Source organism: Schistocerca gregaria, chromosome 8 (genome assembly GCF_023897955.1).
Source record: "Schistocerca gregaria isolate iqSchGreg1 chromosome 8, iqSchGreg1.2, whole genome shotgun sequence".
Classification (NCBI taxonomy): Eukaryota; Metazoa; Arthropoda; class Insecta; order Orthoptera; family Acrididae; genus Schistocerca; species Schistocerca gregaria.
The window spans coordinates 197,579,533-197,606,344 of NC_064927.1; the positions used below are offsets into that span (position 1 = coordinate 197,579,533).

The 26,812-nt window shown below is 40.6% G+C and overlaps 1 protein-coding gene across 21 annotated transcripts in view; it reads right to left on the minus strand.

Moving 5' to 3' along the window:
* Positions 1-1,795: 1,795 nt before the first annotated feature.
* Positions 1,796-26,812, minus strand: part of LOC126283946 (testin) — an 82,896-nt gene continuing 57,879 nt past the window's right edge. For all 21 annotated transcript variants that reach the window (XM_049982354.1, XM_049982361.1, XM_049982366.1 and 18 more), the window contains 2 exons: positions 11,824-11,982; positions 1,796-3,747 (listed from right to left, as the gene is read on the minus strand). In XM_049982354.1, coding sequence (XP_049838311.1) covers positions 3,553-3,747; positions 11,824-11,982 — 354 coding nt within the window. In that variant the 3' untranslated portion in view covers positions 1,796-3,552. The remainder of the gene's footprint in view (positions 3,748-11,823; positions 11,983-26,812) is intronic.

Below are 26,812 nucleotides of genomic sequence, written 5' to 3' on the forward strand. Positions count from 1 at the left end.
ACTTTATCGATATGTTGGTGTGTAATTAAAATTGTAGCATAATTTGTTCAGTTCCATGATTCAAGGGTTAAACATCATTTATGATTAGATTACTTGTTGAACTTAATCATTTTTCTTGCCAGGTATTACTAGCAGTTACTGGCGCGATCCACAGAAGTGCCTTGATTATCTGGTAGGTATCTCATTAAAGCTGAGTAACTACCTGTTGGCAGTTGGTTGCGCTGCCTCTTGATCAGCAGTATTCACATGGCCAAAAAATTTACTTGATGGTACATTGTCCCCGTCTCTGTTTTTTAAAAAAAATATGTATTTTTTAAAATGTGAATGTTTGTTTGTGTGTGTGTGTGTGTGTGTGTGTGTGTGTGTGTGTGTGTGTGTGTGTGTGTGTGTGTGTCCTTTTTGGGGAACTGAATGTAAATTTTAAGGTCATTTTTTTAGTAAGTTTTCATTTCTTTGGTCAGTAAAAATAAATGTGACAAGGGCCTCTCGTCGGGTAGACCATTCGCCAGGCGCAAGTCTATTGATTTGGCGTCAGTTTGGCGAGTTACTCATAGATGGGAATGAAATGATGATGATTAGGACAACTTAACACCCAGTTCCTGAGCACAGAAAATCTCCGACCCAGCCGGAAATTGAACCCGGGACCTTAGGACTGACATTCTGTCGCACTGACCACTCGGCTACCAGGGGGGTGAAACTATGGTCGGTAATGTTTTGTAAATCAGTAAACAGACTGTCAGAAAATATGACAAGGTGGATTGCCCAATTGTTTGTGACACAAATTCTTGTTGTAGCTGCTGTTTGAACTATAGATACTGTATTAAATTTTTGCATCATGATTACACGGTATCTCATTATAAGAATTGAAACTTAGTGATAAGCGATTAACTGTCAAGGAACTGCCACAAATTTCTTTGTCCCTGTGATGTGGGTTGTTGAAAGTATTTGCTTCCATAACAGTAATAGTTATGTGCAAGGCTCATTTGTTTTCTTTGAACATACATATTTTCACTAACCATATATAACATTTTGGGTTTCCCATGTTTTGAATGGTACAGTGTGTGCCAGTGTAATAGTGTACTGAAGTCTTATTTGAATACAAAGTAAACACTGCAGCACATATTCAGGGATGTGCATATTTACGAAATTTGACCACTGCTGAGACTTGATACAATTCTTAAAGTGTTTTTTAGTTAACTGTTGAAAGCTTACACATATTTTTTTCTTAAATGGTTGAACTGATCTTCTAAGCATACATTGTTCAATAAATATTTGGTCATGAATGATATTCAATCCTTACTTGGTCCTACTCCTCCCCTTCCTAGACAACCCCATGCAGTAGCTCTGTACCCATAATTTCTCTCCATTAAGAATGACATGACATGCAATCTCAACAGAAAATGCAAGACAGCTGAACTATTACAAAACTGTTTGATTTAGCGAAATGCGATTTCTGGACATTCAATAGCACAGTTATTAACAACTAGACTGAACATTAATATAAGTACCTCATAAATAGTATAAAATTTTGTCTCTCACAATATTATTATGATGACATCGTCTACACTACAGAATATTTCTGCAACACTATACTATTAGCAGATGGTGCAGACAGTTCACCCAAGGAGTAACGACCCTACAAGGTGCACATTAGCAAGTGTCTCCACTCAAAATATACTTCTGACATCATGAAATTTAGTAGCAAAACCAGCTCTGTCTGACAAAACTATTCTCATTGGCATGATGAATAAATTTCAGGACCCTGTTACATTTAAAAAATGAATCTGAAGTAGTATACTTCATCATTTAAATTTATTTCCAAAAAAAGGGTATATCAATATTCTGCGACATAAAATAGGAATGTAAATACAAACTCTAAAATCTGAAATGCTTAAAAATGCATACAAAATATTAATCACTTATAAAAGTTCTAAAATTTACTCTTGTTTATCTTGAACAACAGTCTACAGTAGAACAACCTCACGCAAAATATAGGCTTATATATAAAAAGTAACTAACAGTCTTTAATCTTAGTGAATTATACTTTTTGATTTTTAATACTATTTTTCCTGGATTTGTGATATCTTCTGAAAACTTAATTCACAGGAAGGAGATTGACAACTGACAATAGTTAAAACAAGAGAACACAAAAACATTCACAGTAATTCCCAATACTCAACCACAAATGAAATGATATGAGAGCAATGATGTTTAACAGTAAATGATGTAAAATTTTCTCTAGTCTTTACAAAGATGATTATCTTGGCCAGGCATACTGTGATCTTCCTTAAGAAATGCCCTAAAAATGCCATCGCATTTACAGCCTGTAAAGTATTTCTGTTTCTGAATACATTTAATTACTATGGCACGATATTTCAAGTAGAAATAAATGCATGACTGGGATAAGAAATAATACTGCAAAGCAGCTGCATGTACCTACAATACATGAAAAAGTTACAAAACATCGAGCTGGGGAATAGCATACTGAAAAATGAATCAAATGATCAATAACCCAACCCACACAACGTAAGATGAATGTATGAGCACAATTATCAACTGACTAATTTTACAGTCTACATAAATCATTTCTGCACTATGTTGAACAGACTGTTTTCTGTGTAAAAAAGGCACATCATAATATTTTGTGTAGGATATGCTCACATATTACAATGGCCATTGACAATCACTACTTACAGTTACCCTAACATTGTTACAAACATCAGTGATATTAAAATGTATGTAAAAAGTATACAAATCTGTCATTTCATAGGCTTCAAAATTAATTTTCACAGCCATGGTACAATGCAGAAAATACTTTTAAGACAACATGTAAAAATACCTTTTAAGCATGTAGATGCAGGTATTAAGTGTAAAGTTGATATAAAAACATATATTTCTCTTCAGTGATTAGTCAGACTGTTTTACAGGGACACAGTAAGAAGCAAATTAGGACACTGAAAAATATTGTGGACGAGTTCACACTGGTCATATCAAATGCAGCGTACCTAAACCTGTGTTAGGTGGCATCACACAAGTACAGTAAGTACCTTATGAATGTTTCTTATCAAGAGAAAATAAGTTACAGTGAAAACGATTACTGTGTCGCACCTTTTTGAAACATACACTGTAAACCAAATGCATCACACATGAAACTTGTTCTCCTATTATTGTACACACAATACTCTGAATACTCATGACATTATCGCTTAAGACTGTAATGAGTTAAATGTTGCTTCCTTAAAACAATACAATTTTGTCACAATTAATAAAATACACAAATTATTGGAGAGATAAAGCAAAATGAATAAACTATGTTATTCACCTCATTATTCTCTTCTTTTTACTACTGTAGAAATGACTCCAACTGCACTATGCTTCTTTTCAAATGCTTGAATTATATGTCAAACATTTCCTAAATATAAATCTCATAACCAAGATATGGTTGAATGGAAAATAAATGAATAAAATATGGCACATATACCAAGTATTCTCCTTAGCTACATCCAATATGCCCAAATGTAATACATAATTATGATTACATTTCATACAGTTCTATAAGATACCAGACGCCAAAACACACTCCTTGCTACAAAATGGCTGATTTTTCTTCACAGCAAAACGTCCTCCCAGAAGAGATTTATGGCATGAGAAGCAACTGAAACAGTCACCTGACACATGCCAGTGAAGCTCATTCCAACTAACTCTTTGGTCACTGGCACCAATTTTTTTTCCACATGCATGACAACTCTGTGAAAAAAGTAAATTATTGTTATTAGTGTGAGCAAAGATTTCTAACTGATTTAGCATAAACAGAATGCATCCTCAAAGTAAAGCTATGCATTGAAAATCAATGTTAAGGTAGTACTGCAACAATTGTGAAAAGAAAAAAATATTCCTAGGTAGCTATGTCTAACATCAAAATCAACTGAGCTCCAGCACTCAAAGTACTTGACGTTTAGGTGATCTAGGGGGTGAGAAAGCATAATGTTCTGTGGGTACACTGACTTCGAACTCACTGAACATGGTACACACAAGTTATTGCGACGCTGTACTCATTCCTTATGAGCATCTTTTCAGGGGTGCATTTGCCCCGACTCCATTTTTATGGGAGACAATGCGAGGCCACATCAAACAAGTGGAGGAGCTCTTGGAATGAGAGGATATTCAGTTAATGGGTTGGCCTGCCCGAACCCTTGATTTAAATCCCGTCAAGGGCATAAGCAGTATGATAATAAGACATACTGTGGCATGTCCACGTGCACCAACAACCATTCAGCAGTTGTAAACTGCACTGGAGGAGAAATGAAATACCCTACCACAAGAACTCCTTACCCATCTACTGGCCAGCATGGTAGCATGTTGCACAGGGTGCACTGACATTTGTGCCTATTAGGAACTATACCATTCCTTTTATAACATCCAAAGGACATTCAAAAATAACAGCGACACCAATGTAATTACCTGCATTGTCTTTGAATAAAAGTGTTATTTCTGTTTGTCTCACTGTGTGTTTGCTTCTGTCACATTCTGTACTATACTGTAGCAGTTCTTTCAATGCATGATGCAAGTTTCATCCGGGTGCATTACTTGGCAGTGACACATCATGCAAAAGTTACTTTTATGCTTAAGTTTTGCACACCATGGTATATATTCACAGTTTAAATGAAAAGTTGAGTTCTGAGAGTAACATTTCTTTCTGTTTACAAACAATATTCCACATTAAAAACATGGTATCTTATTCACACAGTATCCTTATATAAACAATGATTCATGCATACCCCAAATTTAGTTGAAATTGTCCCAGATGTTCCTAAGTTACACTTTTATGTCACCCTTTTTCACTCCCACCCTTAGCCATAGGAGCACTAGTGATGTCTACTGTCATAGTAATTTATTTTTTCCAGATACGTTGATATGTTGCTGTCTTTGCATCCCAAAAACTGCCCCACTCCTAGAGGTAAAATGTCGTCAGTACTGTGATCTATGAGCATAGCGAAAATGGAAGCTATAGATTTGATACTAATATCAGTCATCATTTATAATTTTAATGTCTGGGCCTCTCAGTCTTCAGCACTTGGGTGGTAAGGGTACATTAACTTCATAGTACTTTTACACAAATAATACACTTAATGAGTCAAGCACAAAATTTAGTTGAAGCTATTCCAGAGGTTGCCGATTTATGGTTCTACATAATCCCCTTTCCACCTGCACCCTTATATGAGACACATAGTAGTTCTACTAATATTGCTTCTCTTCAGATAGCACCAAAATGTACCAGTTGGTGGGATGAGATGTGGTATATAAAAACGCACACACACACTTCCCCTTCTCTCCGTCCATCTTCCCCTCCTCCATCACTCTATCTCCACCGTTCCCCATCTCTGTCCACTCCTCCCCCCACCATTTCTTGGTTTCTTTTCCACTCCCTCCTCTCTCTGTCCAACTCCTCCCCCTCCCTTTTTAACCCGCCCTCTTCCGTCTTCCACCCAGCTCCTACACCTGCCCCCCTCCTCCCGCTCTTTAATAATCTTCTTTTCTCCTCTCTCGACCCATCTCCTCCTCCTCCTCCTCCTCCTCCTCCTCCTCCTCCTCCTCATCCTCCTCCTCCACCCCCCTCCTTTCTTAGCCACATGCCATTCAACCATCTACCTACTTCCTCTGGCCATTTTCTCCCCCTCCCCTCTGTACATGACCACCTCTCATTCTTTCTGTACATTTCATTCTTCCCCCTCTCTCTGTCCAGCTCCTCCTCCTCTTCTCTCCATCCATCTCCTCCCCCCCTCCCCCATCTCTGTGTCTGTCTCCTCCTCCCTATCTCTGTGTCCATCTTCTCCTCACCCTGTGTCCGTCTTCTCCTCACCCCCCTCTCTGTCTATCCATTTATTTCTCCTACCTCTCTTTGTACACTACCTATGACACTCACCTCAATGGGAACTAGCTGATTCTTGCCCAAACAAGGCTTCTTTCCTGAAAGTAAGTCTTATGTATACCAAGTTTGGTTGAAGCAATCCAGTGATTTAGGAGGAGACGTATATATGATGTAGATCCTACTTTTGAGCTGGCATCTATCAGTTCATAATGAATTTCTATATTTTTCTGCTACCACAATAATTCTATGCTTTACTTGCCCTGCACTGCTATGCTCACTTTGTTGGAGGACAGAAGGCTATTCAAAAATTAAATAGAAACTAGTATCTCTCCTGTGATACACAGTCCTTCAAATATTCTGCTTCTTCAGTCAATACATAAATTTTATGCAAGCCTTTCTTTTCTATTATCAGATGTAGGAATGAGTGATTCAAAAATCTCATAACTATGTAACATTTTCATTGTGTGTGTGTGTGTGTGTGTGTGTGTGTGTGTGTGTACTCCCACACAATAAGTAAACATTTTTATCTGTTTTACCTGTAATTCAGTCAAAATGACCAGTGCTGTCAGTAAAATGTACTTGTCAGAGTGGCTCCTGAAGCGAATTTCAGACAATAACAAGCTGTTTTGAAGTGATCTCACATAAAAAAATTCAAAGGGCCTTTGGTATATTCTTTGAAGTGTAAAGTCATATGTAACCTACATGACATTTGGGATATTTTTGTTTGTATGTTTCAGCAGTAAATGTCGGTTTGCCATTTATTTCCTCTTGGAGACAGTAAATTTGCTGAGAGGATTTTCACTTTTCTAATACATTTGTCTGTACCTAGGTCAATCATGCCACAATATACAGTGTTCCATAATACAAGAAAATTTCATTCCATATGGGTCCCTAGCAATTCACTATTAGAGTCGAGAACAATCTTTACAAGCACTGTCACAAAACCATGTGGATGTAGTGTTGTCGTTGTCAGTCAAATATTGGGCATTAAGCTAACACTCCCTATTCCAGAAAGCGCTTAGGCATTAAGCTAACACCCCTATTCCCACATCACAGCCATATCTTCCAACAGTATATTTTCCTCAAGATTTAAAATTGAACAGCTGGAATGAAAATCTATTTCACACTTTATTTATAATGAAAAAAAAAAGGATGCAGCACAACATGCTTAGAATGAATTGCTACTTGTATTATTACGTGAAGAGAGAGAACAACCAAATACCAATATCAAGGCTTTGAAATCAAAATTAACAAGAAATGTCAGCACCAAATAAATGTGTGCTACATGTTAACACTATGAATGGCCACTTCACAGCCTATGTCATTTGTATCTTTTCCAACAACAGTTCCTGTCCACCACCTACCTACACTCTTGCTCATAAATTAAGGATAATGCTGATACATGGTGAAACAATGATCTGGTGGGTGGTTTGTGGGTTTAAATCACGTCGGGGTATGACCATGTCATGCATTTGACCTGCGGTCATCGCACAGTGGCACTAGCAACAGTCCACATACACAGAGGTGTGTTGGTGCTTGTCAGAGCACGGTGCAGCTAGTAAGTGTTCAGATGTTTTCAAATGTGCTAATGGTGACTGTGTGTTGAAAATGGCTCAAAGAACACATATTGATGACTTTATGAGGATGTGCGGATGGATGTGTGTGTGTGTGTGTGTGTGTGTGTGTGTGTGTGTGTGTGTGTGTGTGTGTGTGTGTGTGTGTGTGTGTGTGCGCGCGCGAGTGTACACCTGTCCTTTTTTTCCCCCTAAGGGAAGTCTTTCCGCTCCCGGGATTGGAATGACTCCTTACCCTCTCCCTTAAAACCCACATCCTTTCGTCTTTCCCTCTCCTTCCTGAAGAAGCAACCATCGGTTGCGAAAGCTAGTAATTCTGTGTGTGTGTTTGTGCGTTTTGTTCATTGTGCCTGTCTGCCGGCACTTTCCCGCTTGGTAAGTCTTGGAATCTTTGTTTTTAATATACTTTATGAGGAGCAGAATACTAGGGCGACTGGAGGCTGGTCAAGCACAGCAGGTCATAGCACGGGCCCTCTGTGTGGCACGAAGTGTGATCTCAAGATAATGGCAATGATTCCAGCAGACAGGAAACATGTCCATGCACTACAATACAGGACGTCCACAGTGTACAACACCACAAGAAGACCGATATCTCACCATCAGTGCACGCAGAGGGCCATGGAGTACTGCAGGTAGCCTTGCTCGGGACCTTACCGCAGCCACTGGAACAGTTGTTTCCAGACACACAGTCTTCAGACGATTGAACAGACATGGTTTATTCGCCCAGAGACCTGCAAGGTGCATTCCACTGACCTCTGGTCATAGGAAAGCCCGTAAAGCCTGGCTTCAAGAACACAGTACATGGTCATTTGAACAGTGGTCACAGGTTATGTTCACGGATGAGTCCAGGTACAGTCTGAACAGCGATTCTTGGCAGATTTTCATCTGGCGTGAACCAGGAACCAGATACCAACCCTCAACGTCCTTGAAAGGGACATGTATAGAGGTCGTGGTTTGATGGTGTGGTGTGGGATTATGATTGGTGCACATACACCCCTGCATATCTTTGACGGAGGAACTGTAACAGGTCAGGCATATCGGGATGTCATTTTGCACAAGTATGTCCACCTATTCAGGGGTGCAATGGGTCCCACCTTCCTCCTGACGGATGATAACGCACGGGCCCTCCGAGCTGTCATCGTGGAGAAGTACATTGAAGCAGAAAATATCAGGCAATTGGAGTGGCCTGCTTGTTTTCCAGACCTAAACCCCATCGAGCGTGTCTGGGATGCTCTCGGTTGACGTATCGCTGCACGCCTTAAACCCCTACGACACTTCAGGAGTTCTGACAGGCACTGGTGCAAGAATGGGAGGCTATACCCAGCAGCTGCTCGACCACCTGATCCAGAGTATGCCAAACCTGTTGTGCGGCCTGTGTACATGTGCATGGTGATCATATACCATATTGATATCGGAGTACATGCGGAGGAAACAGTGGCGTTTTGTAGCACATGTGTTTCGGGATCGTTTCCTTAACTTATCACCAATACCATGGACTTACAGATCTGTGCCGTGTGTGTCCCCATGTGCCTGTGCAATTAGCATCAGTTTTGTGTAGTGCCACATTGTGTGGCACCACATTCTGCAATTATCCTTAATTTATGAGCATGAGTGTATGTCCCCTTGCCTACCACCACTCCAACCTCTAACATGCTTTCTACTCCCTTTGGATCATTTGCACAGTGTTGCCCTTTTACTGTCCCCCCTTCCCCCCTGTCCCCCTTAGTTCCCAACAGAGAACTCCCAATGGTACACCTAACAGTCCACCATCCCATGGATCATCCCTGCACCTTCTTCTCCCACCCTTACCCAGCTCTGTGAAACCCCAATGCCCATGCCAGTTAAGAACGCTAATTGTCGCATTGAGGCTGCAGTGCACAGAACCAACAGTGGCTGTGCATGTGTAAGCACTGTGGTGGTTTTTTTTTATTTTTATTTTTTTTTATTTTTTATTTTTTTTCCTGCTCCATCCAATGAAAGATTTGTCCGATAGCTAAAATCTAACAGTCTACTGTTAAATATGTGTGTGCTATTCAACACCTACGTGGTAATTAGCAATCCATACTAATATTCATACTGTTATTTCGTCACAAACATTGTATGTATATTTGAAATATAAGTATCCAAATGATTATAACAATGTTAAAAAGGAGTGTGCTATTGTATGAAATGAAAACCACACATGAGAAAGCTATAAAATTACAAGGAGACAGAGTGGCTCATCAGATCTAACCACCGGGAGGTGAAATTACTGTACTGCCAACAAACACATTTAAAAGTGAATAACCATGCCTCATTTTTGGAACTAATAGTTCCTTTCTCAGTGAGGAAATAGGAATACGATGGAAGGTTAGAAAGAAGGGAAGATCATTTGGACCCATGGATGAGGAGCACCCACCTGTATTGAGGATTAAAAAAATGAAGTGGAAAGTGCTGTTCCCAGACATGTAGCACACCAATTTAAAAGAACACTCTAACAGGTTGCAAAAGTACTGGGCTGGTGATGCTATACCTTTGAGAATGTAACAAACATTCCTGAATGACAGCATTAACACCAGCATGTATCCACGGGCATCTCTGGCAGCTTCCGCTGAAACCAGCAGTGCCTACTTCGCCAACAGATCGCACTCATAGCGCCAATAGGAAGCATGACAATCATGACACTACTTGTGACCACAATGTCACATATCCACACGTAGTGTACACCATATTCCTCTGCCAGCACAGCATTTAGGACACTGCATGGGCACAGCATGGCAATTCAGACACCAAAACCAATCTGGTGGATTCAGCCATCAAACCAAGATGCAGTTCTTCCAGCTGTCAAACCACAACTGAGTTCAAGTTGCCAGCTCTGAACAACTTTGCCTGCACCATCACTAAAAGGAGCCAGCTGGACAACAACAAGCTTCCCCCTCACTGACCTGGGCCTCTGTGGACCACAGGATCCAGACTTGGTCTCTTAACAGTTCACAGACACTATCCTGGGCACTACTGCCTTCAAAGACTCTATAAGCAACCACTTGATCTACAACGAGCCATGTTTACTGACCTTAATGTAGCAGGACCCAAGGATCAGGACTTTAGTGTTCACCCGTTCATTGACTGTGGTCATATTTATGGACAGCCTGATTTTGTTCATCTAAACTTTGAATTTGTTCTGTTCAAACTCTACACTAATAGTGTGACTACTTGTCATTAAATTCTAGAAACAATTGTTCAGAATAAAGTGATTCTTGTTTTACATCTATTTCAAGCCTTTTGTACTGAGTGACCTTGTGGAAGGACACTTCAGGAGAAGTACTCACTGATCCAGTTTCAGTCAAGAGAGGATATAAGGATAGAGTGAAAAATAAAGATGGACACAGGAAGAGCTACGAGTACTGCAGTTAAGAACTAAGTAGAAAGCAGAAAAGGAAACAGGGACAAATCAAAGAAAGTGAGGAAGGGATGGCGGTAGGGAGGAAACGTGGATATTTTCTTTATTCCTTTTTCATTTTCTTCCCCCCCCCCCCCCCCCCCCTACACGGATGCAAGATCCCTCTTCCCCACCCCCATCGACACACAGTGCACAACTAATTTCACTACTAATTTATCTTCCAATATCCATCTTCATTCTCTATCCTTGTGTTACCACTGGGATGAAGCTGGGCAAGTGCTTACCAACACACTGCCTTTGGCTCCAGCTCTCTCTTACTCATTCCCATCAATAATTGTTTTCCCTTGATCTCAGTGTAAGTGGGTCCCTCTCATCCTGGGGGCTCTGTGATCTGGTTCTCCACTCTAACCTTCCCCAATCTATCCTCCTTTCTCCCTGATGAAGGAACTAATAGTTCTGAAAGCTAGAAATAATTATTTCACTTAAATTTTATATACTGACAGTACTGGTATTTCACCCCATGGCAGTAAGAATTGCTGTATGCAATGTTAAGAATTATGAACATCAAATCAAATTTCAGCAGAGAAGTGTTTAAACTGTGGAATGTTAATGTGAGACTGAATACTGAATAAAATAGCTGAAGTGAACAAAGATGTAGGACTTGGAAGGTAGGGAGATCATACTGCAGCAAGAAGATTGTGTCATGAAAAGTAGGATTTATGTCAGAAGGAAGACGGGGTGAAGGCTTGGACACAGGACCCAGGAAAAGAGCTATTAAATAATGATGATGATTGTGGTGGTGGTGGTGACTAGAAAATGACATGAGATAGTCATAATCGAGAATGATTTTATAATTCATGTAGTATATTCTGGAACTAAGACTCCAGTTAATCCACATAATAATGTTAACCAACTCTGATATTTGATAGTTAGTGATGTTTCTGTAAGTATCTTAAAAAAAAACACTAATTTACAATATACAACAAGGTTTTCCATCTTACCTTTCCATATTTTTCTTGGAAACAATCAAGACACACTGGTTGACCATCTACTGGAACATATTTCATGCCTCCGAGGGGAATGTCACATTCATAGCAACAGAAATGTTTTACATGGAAAGCCTGTCCCTCTGCCATTGTGTATTCATTGACAAATATCAGCTGAAACACAAATGCAAATTAATACAACTATAATGCCACAGTGATTGCAATTATAATGCTTAAGTCAACAAACAGAAATAACAAACACTGACTTCATATTCAAAAACTAAATAACACTCCTATGGTGCGACACTAAAAACCAATGAATGAAGGTTAGAGCTTAACACCATGTTGATGACGGCATTGTCATTAGAGATGAAACACAAGCATGGAATGGACAAGGATGGGTTAAAGAAACTGGAAGCATCAATTTAAAACAAACCATCCTGTCATTCACCTTCAGCAGTCTAGGAAACCTAAATACCATATTGCCCAGTAAAGCATGAAGGACGATGTACACACAAACCCCTGAGCATTCATGTAAATTTTCATTCATTTAGCTATGCTCAATTGAAATATGTTAAATTATGTGCAGTGATGTCAATGTTGCACAAAATTTAAACAATGGAAAATCCAGGGTGGAATGTAACAATATTAGGAAAAGGAAAGTTGCTACTCATCATATAACACAGATGCTGAGTTGCAGATAGGCACAACAAAAAGACTCACAAATTAGCTTTCAGCCAGTATGGCCTTCATAAAAAATAGACGACACACACACACACACACACACACACACACACACACATACATTATCTTGTTTTGTTCTACAGGAATTTTTGTACTGTGTCACATCTCTTACTAAAATTACAGTATTTTGTAATGGCATCAGTACCTCTACTGAAGAATAGCAACCAAGAAATCTGACATTTGTTCAAAAGCATAATTTTCGACAACAATTTAGATGCTGAACTTTATCTTTAACCTGGATCTTTCTATGTATTACCAGTCCAAAATTGTGTCCGATTAGGCGTAATTTTTATGTTGCTGTTTGAAAGCTTGTTCTCAGTACTTCACGTAATAATCAGGTCACCAGCAGTGGTTATCATCATATCAGCGTTAAGATGCAGTGTTTCTGTTACTGTGTTTCTACTCCCTCAAAATGTCATCCATGTCAATATTAAAATGTTGTATGGGATGCACAGTAACCTCGTCTTACTTCTTTGTTGTAAATTCTCTGTTAGCTGTCATTCGCATCTTAAATTATCAATGTGCTATAATGTGAGATTTTTAAGTGCTGCAAACAGATATCTGGCATATTTTTTCTTTTCTATTTTTATGCAAAGTTTAGTTCTTTTAATTGTACCAAAAGCATTTTTCCATTTATTATTATTATTATTCTTCAACAACTGCGACATTAGATGCATTAATGTTTATGTACTCCACATTCCAAAACAAAGCAAATCAGTCATCAACCTGAAGATTGGTCTGATTTCCTCTACTAAGCATGCTTCTACTGGATGGGGGGTATGCCCTTGCCTTCCTCCAAGTTTGGAACTGACTTCCTCAGCCTCTTATAGGGGTCCTACAGTTTAGTGTGGATTTGGAAACTCAAAATTTTCCATATTAATGAACTTCTTCAGAGGTGAAAGAAGTGATATGTCACAGGTAAAAAAACCTAGTACTGACCAGCAATCAAACTCAAGATCTTTCCATCCACAGTCCTGCACTTCACCACTGAGCCATTACAATTCCAAAGTAACAACTGCATTTAAGCACAATTTTATTACTCTAAATTCCATCTATTCTTCGACAATTTAACTCTTTGTCATTGTATTCAGTGTAATTTTTAAACCTATAGCACACAATGAGCAGATACTGTTTGAGGTAAGGGTTGATTCTTTCTCCTTTTTGAAAACATATACTACACTCCTGGAAATGGAAAAAAGAACACATTGACATCGGTGTGTCAGACCCACCATACTTGCTCCGGACACTGTGAGAGGGCTGTACAAGCAATGATCACACGCACGGCACAGCGGACACACCAGGAACCGCGGTGTTGGCCGTCGAATGGCGCTAGCTGCGCAGCATTTGTGCACCGCCGCCGTCAGTGTCAGCCAGTTTGCCGTGGCATAAGGAGCTCCATCGCACTCTTTAACACTGGTAGCATGCCGCGACAGCGTGAACGTGAACCGTATGTGCAGTTGACGGACTTTGAGCGAGGGCGTATAGTGGGCATGCGGGAGGCCAGGTGGACGTACTGCCGAATTGCTCAACAAGTGGGGCGTGAGGTCTCCACAGTACATCGATGTTGTCGCCAGTGGTCGGCGGAAGGTGCACGTGCCCGTCGACCTGGGACCGGACCACAGCGACGCACGGATGCACGCCAAGACCGTAGGATCCTACGCAGTGCCGTAGGGGACCGCACCGCCACTTCCCAGCAAATTAGGGACACTGTTGCTCCTGGGGTATCGGCGAGGACCATTCGCAACCGTCTCCATGAAGCTGGGCTACGCTCCCGCACACCGTTAGGCCGTCTTCTGCTCACGCCCCAACATCGTGCAACCCGCCTCCAGTGGTGTCGCGACATGCGTGAATGGAGGGACGAATGGAGATGTGTCGTCTTTAGCGATGAGAGTCGCTTCTGCCTTGGTGCCAATGATGGTCGTATGCGTGTTTGGCGCCGTGCAGGTGAGCGCCACAATCAGGACTGCATACGACCGACGCACACAGGGCCAACACCCGGCATCATGGTGTGGGGAGTGATCTCCTACACTGGCCGTACACCTCTGGTGATCGTCGAGGGGACACTGAATAGTGCACGGTACATCCAAACCGTCATCGAACCCATCGTTCTACCATTCCTAGACCGGCAAGTGAACTTGCTGATCCAACAGGACAATGCACATCCGCACGTATCCCGTGCCACCCAACGTGCTCTAGAAGGTGTAAGTCAACTACCCTGGCCAGCAAGATCTCCGGATCTGTCCCCCATTGAGCATGTTTGGGACTGGATGAAGCGTCGTCTCACGCGGTCTGCACGTCCAGCACGAACGCTGGTCCAACTGAGGCGCCAGGTGGAAATGGCATGGCAAGCCGTTCCACAGGACTACATCCAGCATCTCTACGATCGTCTCCATGGGAGAATAGCAGCCTGCATTGCTGCGAAAGGTGGATATACACTGTACTATTGCCGACATTGTGCATGCTCTGTTGCCTGTGTCTATGTGCCTGTGGTTCTGTCAGTTTGATCATGTGATGTATCGGACCCCAGGAATGTGTCAATAAAGTTTCCCCTTCCTGGGACAATGAATTCATGGTGTTCTTATTTCAATTTCCAGGAGTGTATTTAGGTTTTTCTGGACTTAAGGAACTCCATGGGTGCAGCACATTTGTATGAGGAGAAAATCCAGAAGTCCAGTTGCTTTGAATTTTCAGCTTTTCTTACAACTTCTTCCTATTAATTCATGGATACTTCATGGATATAAAATGTACTGTTATTGGGAACTTTTATTCTGTTACTTTATAGTCCAGCAAAAGCTTTTCACAATAGTTGATCCATTCTTCAACTTTGATATAATTCAATTTCATTCATTCTTACTGTGTTGCATCTTACCCTCTCCACTCTTCACGTATACTAGAAATCAGACATTCACTCAGTGTATTTGCCAGGGTCCTTGTCCAGGATGTGGAAGAGACTCTTCCAGCAGCTATCAAGCGTGTGAGGTGCAGCCAGCTGCAAACTGTTGCACATGTCGGCACCAAAAATGCCAGTCGTTGGGGTTCCAAAGAAATCCTTGTGTCCTTTTGAAGGATGGCTAAATTGGTGAAGGCAGCCTCCATCTCTCGAGAAATGGAAGCCAAGCTGATGACTTGCATCATCGTACCCTGGGTGGACTGGGGTCCTCTGGTTTCGAGTTGAGTGAAGAATCTAAACCAGAGGCTATGTCGACTCTGTGATGAAAATGGTTGTAGATTTCTTGACCTACATTATGCGGTGGAAAGTTGTAGGACACCCCTCGATAGATCAGGGGTGCACTACACACAGGAAGGAGCTACATGTGTAGCACAGTACTCGTGGCGTGCACATGGCTTTTTTTTTTTTTTAGATTAGGTTACTCCGCACAGGAAACAAACCGCTGGCCTGAAAAATTACTAGCTCATGACAATGATGTGTGTGTGCCAACTGTAAAAATTATTAGTTCACCTAAGCAGGTCATTCCAAAGGATTTAAATATGCTAAATCTCATGTTAGTAAATTGTCGAAGAGCGTGTCGCAAGATCTCTGAGTTACTATCCAAAATAAACAGTAGTAATGCCAATATTGTATTAGGTACTGAAAGCTGATTGAAACCAGACATAAAGAGCAGTCAAATTTTTAACTCTGATTGGACAATGTTTAAGAAGGATAGAACTGATGCTATGGGAGGTAGTGTGTTCATTGCAGTTAAAAGCTATTTAAATGCAGTTGAGATCGAGACTGGGTCGGAATGTGAAATAATTTGGATAAAGCTGTCAATCAGAGAAGTAGTGACCATTGTATTGGGATATTTTTATTTGCAGAACATTTCAGGGAAAGTCTTGAGTACACAGCAAATAAATATCCAAATTATCCATTAGTTATAAGTGTAGACTTTAATCTGGCATTCATTGACTCGGAAAATTACAGGGGGGCAGAGGTAAAGCCTTGCGTGAAGTTATTCTAGGAGAGCTCGCAACATAAAACCCTGAGCAATTGGTTATAAAAGCAACTTGAGATGGGAACATGTTCTATATCTTGGTGACAAACAGACCTGATCTTTTGGAGGAAGTTAATCTAGAAGAAAGTATTAGTGACCATAAAAAAAAATTAAAAAAATAAAAATAAATAAATAATAAAACAAACAGCATAGAGTTTTCTTGTTTGGGAAAGAAAATAAAAGTGTCATTAACGAATATCTTCATAGTCGCCTCCAAGCATTCACCGCGGGACATAAAGTTATTGAGCATCTTTGGTTGGAATTTAAAGGTATTGTCCGCCATGTGCTAGAGTAATATGTGCTTAGCAAGAATATAGGGGAAGGAGAGATCCACCTTGGTTCAACAAACATATTAGGAAGTTGCTGAGAAAGTGGAGAATTTTGCACAGTCGCTTTAATCATAGTCACTGTTCCACTGAAAAACAGAAATTATGCAAAATGAAAGCAGCTGTCAAAAGGTCACAGAGATATTCTTTTAACGAATTTGAAAGCACTATTTTATCTGCAGATTCTAAAAATAACCCCAAAAAATTTTGGTCATATGTAAAATCTATGAACGCCACAAATATTTCAATACCTTCTCTTGCTGACAGTATGGGTAATGCAACGGACAATGATAAACAGAAGGCCGAAATTCTAAACCTAGCTTTCAAAAACTTATTTATGGTAGAGGACTGCAGCACCATTCCTCCTTTCAATTGTCGAACAAACGCAAAGATGGCTGACATAGTGTTTACTGTACCTGGGATTGTAAAATAGTTAAGATCCTTAGACGACAGGAAGGCATCTGGCCCAGATGGTATCCCCGTAAGATTTTATATCGACTATGGTACAAATATAGCACCATTCTTGTCCATCATCTATCAGAGATCATTGGAACAGCGGAAAGTTCCACGCGACTGGAAGAAGGCCCAGGTCAGAGCACTCTATAAAAATGGTAGAAAATCGCATGCACATAACAACCTTTCTAGACTCTGAGAAGCTAATCTGCAGAAACCAGCACGGTTTTAGGAAACAGCGCTCATGCAAGACACAGCTGGCCCTCTTTGTGCATGATATACAACAGGCTCTAGATACCGGCTCCCAGGCTGATATGCCATATTTCTCGACTTTTGAAAGGCGTTCGACTCAGTTCTGCACTGTCACTTGCTCCAAAAAGGGCACGCTTCCGGTCTATCCGATGACATATGAGGTTGGATAGAAAGGTTTCTAAGAGACAGAGAGCAGTATGTCATCCTGAATGGGGTGACTTCAACAGACACAAGCGTAACTTCAGGTGTGCCCCAGGGCAAGATAATAGGTCCACTGCTTTTTACGATTTACATAAGAAATCTGGTTGATTATAGTGACAGCGGCATTAGACTGCTTGCTGATGATGCTGTAGTCTACAAGGAAGTAGTGAAGTCGTGAACAAATCAATGAGGATTTGCAGAAAATAAAAGCGTGCTGTAATTACTGGCAGCTACCTCTCAATATTAGTAAGTGTAACCTACTGCATATAACAAGGCGAAAATCCCCATTAATGTACGAGTACAAAATAAATGCCCAGTCTTTGGGAGCAGTAACATCCATTAAGTATCTGGGTGTGACTATTCCAAATTATCTTAAATGGAACAATCAGATTACACAAGTAACGAGCATTGTGGTTTATTGGTAGAATCCTGAAACGATGCAGTCCTTCAACAAAGGAAATTGCTTACAATACTTTAGTTTGTCCAGTTTTAAGAGTATTGTTCGCTTGTATGGGACCCTCACCAGTTGGGTGTCATTCGAGAGATTGAGAAGGTCCAAAGAAGAGCGGTAAGATTCATGACTGGTACATTTAGCCATTGCGAGAACATTACAAATCTCATAGAAAGTTTGAAGTGGGACACACTTGCAGATAGATGACACGCTAAACTGAAGGGGCTGCTCGCTAAATTCCAAAATCCGATCTTTACAGAGGAGGTAGAGCATATATTGTTACCACCAACTTTCAAATCGCGCAACGATCACCATTTAAAGATAAGGGAAATTAGAGCTCGTACTGAGGCATTCAGATCGAAAGTCGTTTCTTCCTCATGTGATCCACGAGTGGAACAGAGGGGGGGTGAGGGGGTGGGGGGGAGGGGGGGGGTGGGGGGCAATATGACTTTGGCGTGAATAGTACCCTCCGCCACACACTCCTTGGTGGCTAACGGAGTATAGATGTAGATGTAGATACCACATGGTCCAGTCACATTATTGGGACTGTGCTGGAGTAAGCTGTCGCCAGTTGGCAGAGATGTAGCAAGAAGATCGATAGAAGGCACTGGATCAAGCATGCCTATCAGGAGAGAGGCCACAGATAGGCTTGCGAGCAACACGCCACCAACGCCCTCTTGATCGTAAGTATTTATATCCCCGCTGCGGACCGGAGGGCTCGGTCTCAGTCTGTCACTACTTCAGTCCATCTCACACTCCAGTTTGGCATCTGTCATTCATCACATAGCAGGGCTTGTACTTCACCAGCAGTGAGGCTGTGGACTGTTAGTGAAGAGTTTGTACCACAACACACGGACTCAATGTTAAGTACTTTGTGTAAATGAAGAACCCTTCAATACGTGTGTGCAGTTGTGTTGTAGAAAGAGAATACGGACCACCAGACAACATCCTCTCCCTTGATCCCTATGGTTCAAGACTCTACAGTGGCAATAAGGATACAACAGTATCAATGAGAACACTAAAGAGATGACAAAGATGGTATTAAGTGCAGATCGAAGATAATCAATCTGGCTGAAGATTTTGCTTGCTTCTCTTATGTTTTAGCTTACAGAGGTTTCTAATTGCTAATTTGTTGTTGTGTTCTTGCATGTATTCCAGGAGGGGAGCCACAAAACTAATTAAATTTCTCTTTTCAGAGGCTTTCTTCCTTCTTTTTTTTTTTTTTTTTTTATATTTTTATTTTACAAAGTATTTGGATACCCCATCCCCGAACCTCAGCCACAGACAGCCAGTGTTATGGTTCTAACACAAGCTTTTCAATTTCAGAACCAACAAGTTGCTGCCTCACTGATGACAGTACAACTACTGGCTGCACAAGCTGTGTCATCCACACAACTAACCAACCAGCCCAAAAAGTACCGCTGACCAGCATACCAGTGTTCTGGCAATTTGACGACACGAAAGAGGAATAGTTCGAACACTTGATTCAGTTCCAAGCACATTATCAAGTTCATCATGTTGAAGATACTGTAAAATTACAATACCTCCTATCTATTGCAGGGTCCCCAGTGTTCTGGTTAATACAAAAACTATTTCCAACCGCATCTCCTGATGAACTCATCAATGACTAAATAATCACTGCTTTAACTCAATGTTATGACCAGCAAGTCCATGTAGCTGCAGCCAGACATCAGTTTTTTTGCTTGCAGAAAAAGCTGTAACAGACATACTGCCAGTGGTACACGAATAACATTCAGATCATAGAATACGGGAATGAATCTTAAAGTACTCTTATCTACCACTTCCCCAAGTACTGCAAATATTAGAGTAATACGTTCTGTGTGTCATAGCGGCTAATAAGTTTGATTAGGCCCCGATTTGTTGGGTTAAGTCACCCCTTGCTTGTGACCGCCCCAGACAGACACAACAAGCGTGTACACAGCCGTGTGGGCAGCCACATAGACATGTAAACAAGCCTGTGAATTTTGTGAAGTCTTGCCCTAAATGTTTTGCTAGCCATAAAAGACAGGACTGCCCATCATGTAATGCAAGGGGTCACACGTGTGGAAAAGAAGGCCATGTCCAAGTAGTTTGTTTGCAACAGCACAAAAATACCAATTCTGCCTGCTCCCAGAAAAAAAACACAGGCTCATGCATATGGAGTGAACGCTGTGTTTTCAAAACCTGTAACAGATTAAGGTTGTTTCTACTCCTCACTCTAGTGCTGTGCAACGACATCCTAACAAACTATTTGTCTCATTACGGATTGCTGGCCGTCAAGTGAACTTTCAGTTAGACTGAGGTGCCTCAGTAACTTTGCTAAATCATGCCACATCTGTTTAAGTCTAGAAAGCACTTCACTGCTTACAATGGACAGGAAATTCCAGTGCTTGGACGTTTTAGTTTGCCCGCCACTGACAAATCTCACACTAGGATGGTGAATTTTACTGTCTTGAAATCAAGAGACAGTGAGAACATATTCAGTTTAGATGCCTTTGAATTGTGTGGCCTTAGCATCAAAGATAATGTACTTTCAGTAGCGGCCTGAGCAACAAAAGACAGTGTCGCTAGCTTGCTAGCGGCACTGTCTTGCTTAAAGAATTTCCCGCAATATTGCCAGAAGGAATGGGAAAACCTAATAACTTTGTAGCACATGTTACATTGAAAGACAATGCACAGCCTAAGTTTTTCCAGGCCTGCCCTGCTCCAATAGCTTTAAGAGACAAAGTAGCCAGTGAATTGAAAGAATTACAAGATAATGGTTTAATTGCTTCCGTTCAAGCTAGTCAATGGGCAGGTCCTCTCGTTCTGTTGTGCAAGTCTTCTGGTAGCGTTCAGATTTGTGTTTGTTAAGTCTACAGTCAACCCCACAGACAGTAGTCGACACTTACCCATTACCACGCCGTGAGAAATTCGTGGACAATTGTTGCTGAAATGTAACACAAAGAATAAATTCTGACGTTGTCATACACTGGTTATTTTTTGTATTAGTACATCCTTATGGTCCTTAAGAGAAAGATAAAAATCAAAAGATAATACTAAAAGGAATTCATAATGTAATATTTTCCAAAGTCAAAGCTCGAAGTTAAAGAGCAAGTAAAAATATGACAAAAAGATAAATTATCTCTCATATTTAGATACAAAGCAGGTATTAGCTTTATTGGAACAAAACTCCGTCAGATATTAGACGCTTTTAGTGTATAAAGAACAAGAGACCCATGTATGAAATAAATTAACAATTTAAAAAAATAAAAAATATTCTTAGTATCACTGACTAGCAATGAAAACAGATCTTTGCTGTTTTAATTTGTACATAACAAAAGGTGGTTCAAAAGAGCAAACTTCAAACATTTCCGTAGTGAAACTGATACTTAACTCAGACTGGGTACAGTATTTTACCATGAAGAAGTGGGTAAGATGTATAAATTGTTTACCAATGGTTATGATGTTCAAGTAGAAATACTAGTTGTTTACATTTTTTGTAAATTTGAATATGCAGTCTTTGTGTGTGCAAGAGTACGTATACATCACTTTACTCAAATACTGGGAGAATAAAAGTTAACCAATGTGAGATTGCTCAGTTTACATTCATTGATTTGTATACATTTTAAACTTGTGGTGTGTCACACTGTCGCTTCATTGGAGATTTCTTGTACACTTACGGCATACAGTACTTATGTGTTGTTTCATTAGCTATTTTACCAGTTTTTATCAAGCTATCTGGCAACACAGTATGAGGATAGCTTTAATAAACTTAATTATTCTGGATGATGTTACCTAGCATTTTCTTATAAGCCTCTTACTTAATACATACAGTGGGGTTGATCTCTTCATTCTAGATTTGTATACACTTGATTCTAAGTCATCTAATTAGTAAACTGCATCCAAGGAAAGGTCCCAGAGTTATTACTGCTTACTGAAGATTATAATGCACAGATAGTATCGGGAACAGAAAGCTGGTTGAAACCAGACGTCAATGACAACAAAATCTTAAATTCAGACTGAAATGTTTATTGCAAGGATAAGTTAAGTCATCAATGGTGTCGGCATGCTTTTGCAGTAAAAAATTCAATAAAATCTAGTGAGGTTATCATGGATTCCGAATGTGAATTAATCTGGATGAAACTGAGTATCAAAAAAAGGTCAAAAATGGTGATCAGATGCTTTTATAGACCACCTGGGTCAGATCTGTAGTTTTAGAGTGTTTCAGACAGAACTTGCAGAATATCATCAGTAATTTTCTTGATCATGCTGTTGTAATAAGGGATGGCTTGAACTTGCCAGGTATAAATTGAGAGTGTTATGCCATCTGGATGATTGACTGATCTGGCCTTGTAACAATAACCAAAACGGCCTTGCTGTGCTGGTACTGCGAACGGCTGAAAGCAAGGGGAAACTACGGCCGTAATTTTTCCCGAGGGCATGCAGCCTTACTGTATGATTAAATGATAATGGCGTCCTCTTGGGTAAAATATTCCAGAGGTAAAATAGTCCCCCATTCGGATCTCCGGGCGGGGACTACTCAAGAGGATGTCGTTATCAGGAGAAAGAAAACTGGTGTTCTACGGATCAGAGCATGGAATGTCAGATCCCTTAATCGGGCAGGTAGGTTAGAAAATTTAAAAAGGGAAATGGATAGGTTAAAGTTAGATATAGTGGGAATTAGAGAGGATATAAAATGTAGACTGGCAGTGGAAAGGAAAGAGTTTTTGAAGAAGAGAAATTTGTTAACATCGAGTATAGATTTAAGTGTCAGGAAGTCGTTTCTGAAAGTATTTGTATGGAGTGTAGCCATGTATGGAAGTTAAACATGGACGATAAATAGCTTAGACAAGAAGAGAATAGAAGCTTTCGAAATGTGGTGCTCCAGAAGAATGCTGAAGATTAGATGGGTAGATCACATAACTAATGAGGAGGTATTGAATAGGACTGGGGAGAAGAGAAGTTTGTGGCACAACTTGACCAGAAGAAGGGATCGGTTGGTAGGACATGTTCTAAGGCATCAAGGGATCACAGCTTTACTTCTGCCAGTACCTCGTCTGCAAGGTTCGCAGGAGAGCTTCTGTAAAGTTTGGAAGGTAGGAGACGAGGTACTGGCAGAAGTAAAGCTGTGAGTACCGGGTGTGAGTCGTGCTTCGGTAGATCAGTTGGTAGAGCACTTGCCCGCGAAAGGCAAAGGTCCCGAGTTCGAGTCTCGGTCGGGCACACAGTTTTAATCTGCCATGAAGTTTCGTATCAGCGCACACTCCGCTGCAGAGTGAAAATCTCATTCTGGAAACATCCCCCAGGCTGTGGCTAAGCCATGTCTCCGCAATATCCTTTCTTTCAGGAGTGCTAGTTCTGCAAGGTTCGCAGGAGAGCTTCTGTAAAGTTTGGAAGGTAGGAGACGAGGTACTGGCAGAAGTAAAGCTGTGAGTACCGGGCGTGAGTCGTGCTTCGGTAGCTCAGTTGGTAGAGCACTTGCCCGCGAAAGGCAAAGGTCCCGAGTTCGAGTCTCGGTCGGGCACACTGTTTTAATCTGCCAGGAAGTTTCGTATCAGCGCACACTCCGCTGCAGAGTGAAAATCTGATTCTGGATAGGAAGATATAGTTCCTCAACAACGGTGACAGAATACAAAGTTCAGATTATCTCAGCAGTCAGCATCAAATATTCAGTGATGAGGACGAATATGTGGAAAACAAATGGTAAAAATTCAAAGCCATTATTCAATATGTCCTAGACAAGTATGTTCTAAGTAAGGTTTTATGGGATGGGAAATATCCACCACGGTTTAATAGCTGTGTTAGAAAAGCACTACATAAACAAAGATCACTTCATCTCAGATTCAAGGGAAGCAAAAACCTAGCTGACAAACAAAAGCTGAACAAAGCAAAAATGAGCGTAAGGTGAGCAATGTGAGAAGCATTCAATGATTTCTAAAGTAAAACGTGGTCAAACGACCTGAATAAAAACTCTAAGATTTTGGTTGTATGTAAAATCAGTAAGTGGGTCAAAACCATCTATTCATTCTCTCAGCAACCACATTGGCACCAAAATGGAAGATAACAGACAGAAAGCCGAAATACTGAATTTGGTCTTCCGAAGTTGTTTCACCATGGAAGATCATAACACTGTCCCTCCTTTCAATCGTCGTATGAACACTGAAATGGTAGATAACCAATCACAGAATTGAAAAGCAGCTACAATTGCTTAATAGTGGAAAGACTTCTGGACCAGATGAGATACCAGTAAGATTCTATAAAGATTATGCAAAAGAATTTGCTCCTCTTCTAACAGTAATTTATCATAAATCATTTGAGCAATGAAAGGTACCTAACAACTAGCAAGAAGCGCAGGTCATTTCCATTTTTAAGAAAGGTTGTAAGACAGCTCCACACAATTACAGACCTATATCATTGACGTCAATCTGTTGTAGAATTATGGAACATGTTTTATGCTCAAGAATTACGACATTTTTGGAAAATGAGCAACTCCTCTATAAAAATCAACATGGATTCTGCAAACAGAGATCCTGCGAAATGCAGCTCGCTCTGTTCCTCCATGAGATCCACAGCGCAGTGGACAACAGCACTCAGGTTGATGCCGTATTCCTTGATTTCAGTAAGGCATTTGACACCATCCCGCATTGCTGTCTACTGAAAAAAAAAAGTGAGATGGAGTATCAGAGCAAACCTGTGATTGGTTCAAGACTTTCTTGCAGATAGAACTCAACACATCACTGATAACGGAACTAAATCGACAGATGTAAAGGTAATACCCGGCGTACCACAGGGTAGTGTGATAGGACCATTGCTATTTACATTATATATAAATGAAACAGTACAAATCATCGGATGCTCTTTAAGGCTATTCACAGATGATTCAGCTGTCTACACCAAAGTAGCAATGCCAGAAGATAGTGACAATTTGCAGAACGATCTGCAGAGAATTGACAAATGGTCCAGGCTCTGGCAGTTGACCCTGAACGTAAACAAATGCAACATATTGTGCATACATAGGAAAAGAAATCCGCTACTGTACAGTTACACTATTGATGATGAACAGCTGGAGACAGCATCTGCCGTAAAATATCTGGCATAACTATCCAGAACGACCTTAAGTGGAATGACCATATAAAACAGATAGTGGGAAAAGCACACACCAGACTCAAATTCATCATAAGAATTTTAAGGAAATGTAACTCATACATGAAAGAAGTGGCTTATAAGGCACTTGGTCACCTGATTCTTGAGTAATTTTCACCTATTTGGGATTCCTATCAGGTCCTATCAGGTAGGACTGATAGAGGAGATAGAGAAGATCCAATGAAGAATGGTGCGTTTCGTCATGGGATTGTTTAGCTGACGAGACAGTGTTATGGAGATGCTAAACAAACTCCACTGGCAGACGTTATAAGAAAGGCGCTGTGCATCACGAAGATATTTACTACTGAAATTTGGGGACAGCACTTTTCAGGAATCGGACAACATACTACTGCCCCACACATACATCTCGCGTATTGACCATGAGGAGAAAATTCAAGAAATTAGAGCCAACACAGAGTCTTACCAACAATCTTTCTTCCCACTCACTATTCGCGACTGAAACAGTGTTGGAGGGATCAGATAGTGGTACCGAAAGTGCCCTCCGCACACACCATTAGGTGGCTTGCGGAGTATGACGTAGATGTAGATGTCATTAACTGGATGTTTACTTCTTTTGGTACAAATATTTAATCCCACATCCATCTTGCAAGTAGGCTTTGAGGGCATTTCTCTCTTTTTGAACACATTAGGTGCTAGTTTTTTCCTATCATTTGAGGAGTGACACCTTCATTGAATAAATATTGTTCACAATGCCATATAATCATAAACAAATGCAAGAAAACCTGCAGAGGATCAACTTTTGGTACAGCACAAACAAATTTAATCTATGATGGGTAAAACAATAAAGACCCATTATTGTATCATTGTACCATTGGCAGTCAATCGATGGGAACAGCCAAAACTGCAAATTTCTAAAGAGAATTCTACCAGAGCAGCTTAAGGTGGGATGATCACACAAAACCAGGTGCAGCAAAAGTAGACATGAGTCTGCAATTCATTGAAAGAATCCTAATGTAATTCACCCACAAACGAGGTAACCAACAACACAAAAGTATGACCAATTACTGTTTTCCTACTATAAAATGTGAATAAGGAATAACGTAAACCAATCAGAATAAGAGGAGATGGGGAGTATTACATTGTCAGCAGAGAAGCAACAGCAGCTTGAATTGGCCAGGAGAGTTCTGTGACTTCAAACATGGATTACTCATTGGATGTCACCTGAGCAACAAACCCACCAGACACATTTCAAGTCTTCTACAACTACCCAAGTCGACTGTCGGTGATATGTTTGTGAAGCACAAATGTGAAGGAACAACCACAGTTGAACCACCAAGACTAGACAGATCTCATTTTCTGACAGACATGGACCATCAAATATTGTGGAAGGTGGCAGTAAAATATCACACAAAATCAACACAATGAATCACTCATGAGATACACTACTGGCAGTACAGTTAGTGACTCTGCACATGAACTTAAAATTAATAGGATGCAAT